At 47.6% G+C, this 3183-nt stretch overlaps 1 protein-coding gene across 1 annotated transcript; it reads right to left on the bottom strand.

Annotated features, from left to right (window-relative positions):
- Positions 1-1570: 1570 nt before the first annotated feature.
- On the bottom strand, positions 1571-2866 carry trim13 (tripartite motif containing 13). The gene has a single exon (XM_052082276.1). The coding sequence runs from the start codon at positions 2864-2866 to the stop codon at positions 1721-1723; it is 1146 nt and encodes a 381-aa protein (XP_051938236.1). The 3' UTR covers positions 1571-1720.
- Between the last annotated feature and the right edge of the window lie 317 nt (positions 2867-3183).

A 3183-nucleotide genomic window follows, 5' to 3' on the forward strand; every position in this document is an offset into this window, starting at 1 on the left:
GGGGAACGTTTGAGCACTGAAGCATTTTTTTTCATACATTTAGTAGGAGATAAAAACCTGAAATGGCCTCCAGTGAGCTAAAACGTCCCCCTGCCTGCATTAGAACGCCCCGTTTTCGCATTTTTATGCAGAACTTGCTTTCGAATTTGTATTGCCTCGGATTGAGTTTTTGTGCTTCTTTTACATTTGTTTTATGATTTTATTTCACGCTCATTAAATACAGTCAATTCATTGATTGTAAGTGTAGTTTTCTTTTCAATTGCGTGACATCATTTTGCCGCAATCGTCTTTTCCTTTACAAGGCGGGACCACTTTTATTTTTTTCAAACTAATGTGAGAAGAATAATAATTAAAGTAACCACATTTTTCGGGATGGTGAGCACAAGCAGGGAATTGCACGTGTTTTTATGCATTTTTTTCAGCTGAACGGGCCTCACGTTTTGGCCTTTAAAAAAATGCAATTTATAGAATTCCTCTACCCGAGATTTTATTTTTTCGTATTTCTTCTAAATTAGTTGTGTCGGCCTATATTTTTTTCGTTGTTGTTAATGTCATTTTAAAGGTCACGTGCTTTAAAATGCCCTTACCCTGCACTTATAATCTGCAATTTAGATATCGCACTGTCATTTTAAAATTTGGCCTGTTCAAGAAATAAATAAGATGTGTGCTAACTACATGTATGCATTGTAAAACTTTATTTTATATAATAAGGCACAGCAGGCGGTGATTCGTAATGCGGGGGGAAAATGATGGGGTTTTTGCGGGGGGGGGGGGGCTGCGGGGAACTTACATGCGCTGTAATGCGTGCAGTGTGTCCTTTAAATAGTGATGTTATCTGTAAAAAGTAGTTCTTTTAAATGGTTAACGTTTCTATTAAATAACGATGTGCATTGTGCATCATGCAGTTATGCGTGTTTGTTTTTAGGGACAAAAATGGCAAACCATAAATCTACATTGTTTAATGTGTATTATAGTTAGAGACCCGCTGGAGTATGAAATATTCATGTATTTTCACGATATAATTGCATATATATATATTTATGAATAATAATACATTTTATTTGTGGGCGCCTTTCTAGAAACTCAAGGACATTATTATTATTATATATATATTTACACACACGCGTATGTTATGTGCGTGTGTGTCTGTGTGAGAGAGGGTGTGTGCGCGTCACTGCTGACATCACTTAACTCGGGCTATTTTTGGAAATATATTTTCGGCAAAACCACGTCCACATAATTGATAAACAATATTGTATTACATAACAAAATTTACAGATATGTTTTGTCATTTGTTCACACATGACAAGCCCTCCAAATAAATAATGCATGACCAAGTAGGCCATCTAATTTTTCATCATTTGTAATACTTTTCAATTCTATGACAATTCTATTCATTTTTTTTTGTGTTAGTTTTGAATTTTGAGGAAGAACGCTGCCTTTTTCTGCGATCATTTTTTCAAGCAGGCCTTGTTATGAAACGACTGTCACCTTGAAGAGACCTGACAGGATAAAGACAGATTTTCAACAAATGTAGCATCCAATTGAATTCAAACAAGCATAGAAAACATGTGATCGTCTGTTTTTATTTGGCAAAACCTTAAAGAAAAGGAAAACGAGATATTTAATGAGGTTGTGTATAAGAAATTCATGTACCCATTTTGCATCCAGGCTGCAGAATTTAAAAGTGGTCCGCAAGAAGAAATGCTATTTCCTTCCCTTACATCAACGTACAGCTGCCAAGGTACGTGACAGCGGAGTCTATGAAGTTGCCCACGACCTGCGTGGACGCCCCGGTCACCTCCCACAGATGCTCCCGGGCTGCTGTCGCCACCGTCTCAGGCACCACAAGGAGCAGCGTCAACGGCGCCAAGATGAGACCCCACGCCAGGACGACCAGGGTGAGCCACCGCGTTGAGCAGCGTGATCTCCCAACCGCCGCCCCCTCCCTCTCGTAGGGGACCGTCATCTTATCGACTTCACCCAGCCTCACCGCGTCCCATTTTTTGACGTCGAGGCCGACGTCTTCTGGAGGTGTACGAGCAGGAGACGTCTCTTCCTCCTTCTTCTCCTCCTGCTCCTTCAGGGCCGCCAGCGTTTGTCGGAAGTCGTGCATGTGCTCCAGAAAGCCGAGCGGCTCTGTGACGCCGCGGAACGCCTCGGCATCGGTCAGCGCGCTACGCTGGCGGTCAAGCGTGTCGCGCAGCCGCGTCATCTCCGGGTCATACGCCTGCATAACGGCCAGCCTGTGCGTCTCGAAGTCGCACAGGATCTCGCTCTTCTTGCTCTCCAGCGCGGCCACCAACTTGTCGAAGTAGTCACTCGCCCGTTCTGCGTCGTCGTTTACCGCCTGGAGTGCCCGTTTTTTGGCTGCTCGCAGCGTCTCCAAACGGGCGAGCGCACCCGCGCTCGGCCAGCCCTCAGCGCCGCGTAGCAGTTCTTCGAAGGCGCGCCGCTCCCGCTCGTACGCCTCCTCCAGGGAGCAGAAGCGGTGGCCCCTGTGATCGTCGGCCGTCGCGCAGCAGCCGCAAATGAGCCTCAGGTCCGTGGCGCAGAACATGTTGAGCGGCTGCCCCGTGTGGTGGGCGCACACGCCCGTCCTGGGCGCCACTTTGAGCCGGGCATACTTCTCCACGATGCCGCGAAGGGAGTAGTTGACTTGTAGGCTGTTGGCGCCGTTGTGCGGGCTCTCCTTGCGGCACGTTGGGCACCTGAACGGCGACCTGGAAAAAGACAAGCCCCGGGGGGGCTCCAGGAGAGCCTCGAGGCACTTCCGACAGAAGCTGTGCGAGCAGAGCAGGACGCGGGGGTCCTCGAAGAGCCCGCAGCAGATCGGGCACGTCAGCTCCTCTTCCAGCTGCTCCATGTGGGTCTCCTGTCAACACACACACCGAGGAGGAAAAAAAAGTAGGTGTCACGTCGGGGCATCCTCGCCGTGGAACTCATTTGCATGGGGTGGCATGTCACATCCGCGGGCACGATGTCGAACGCCACCTAACATTCGGCCAAATGAAGTTTGATAAATCAAAATGGATGCGCTTGTTATCAACCGAAAATGACGTCGAGTCCCAAAAAGGACCGCCGTCAACGAAAGCTCGCTGTCACGAAGCCCGCCCCGGTCACCGTGACACATTTAGCTGGCGCATAGTAACAAGCGGGGTAAAAAAAAAGCGACGCGCTTAC

This window comes from Hippocampus zosterae, chromosome 12 (genome assembly GCF_025434085.1).
Source record: "Hippocampus zosterae strain Florida chromosome 12, ASM2543408v3, whole genome shotgun sequence".
In the NCBI taxonomy this organism is placed as follows: Eukaryota; Metazoa; Chordata; class Actinopteri; order Syngnathiformes; family Syngnathidae; genus Hippocampus; species Hippocampus zosterae.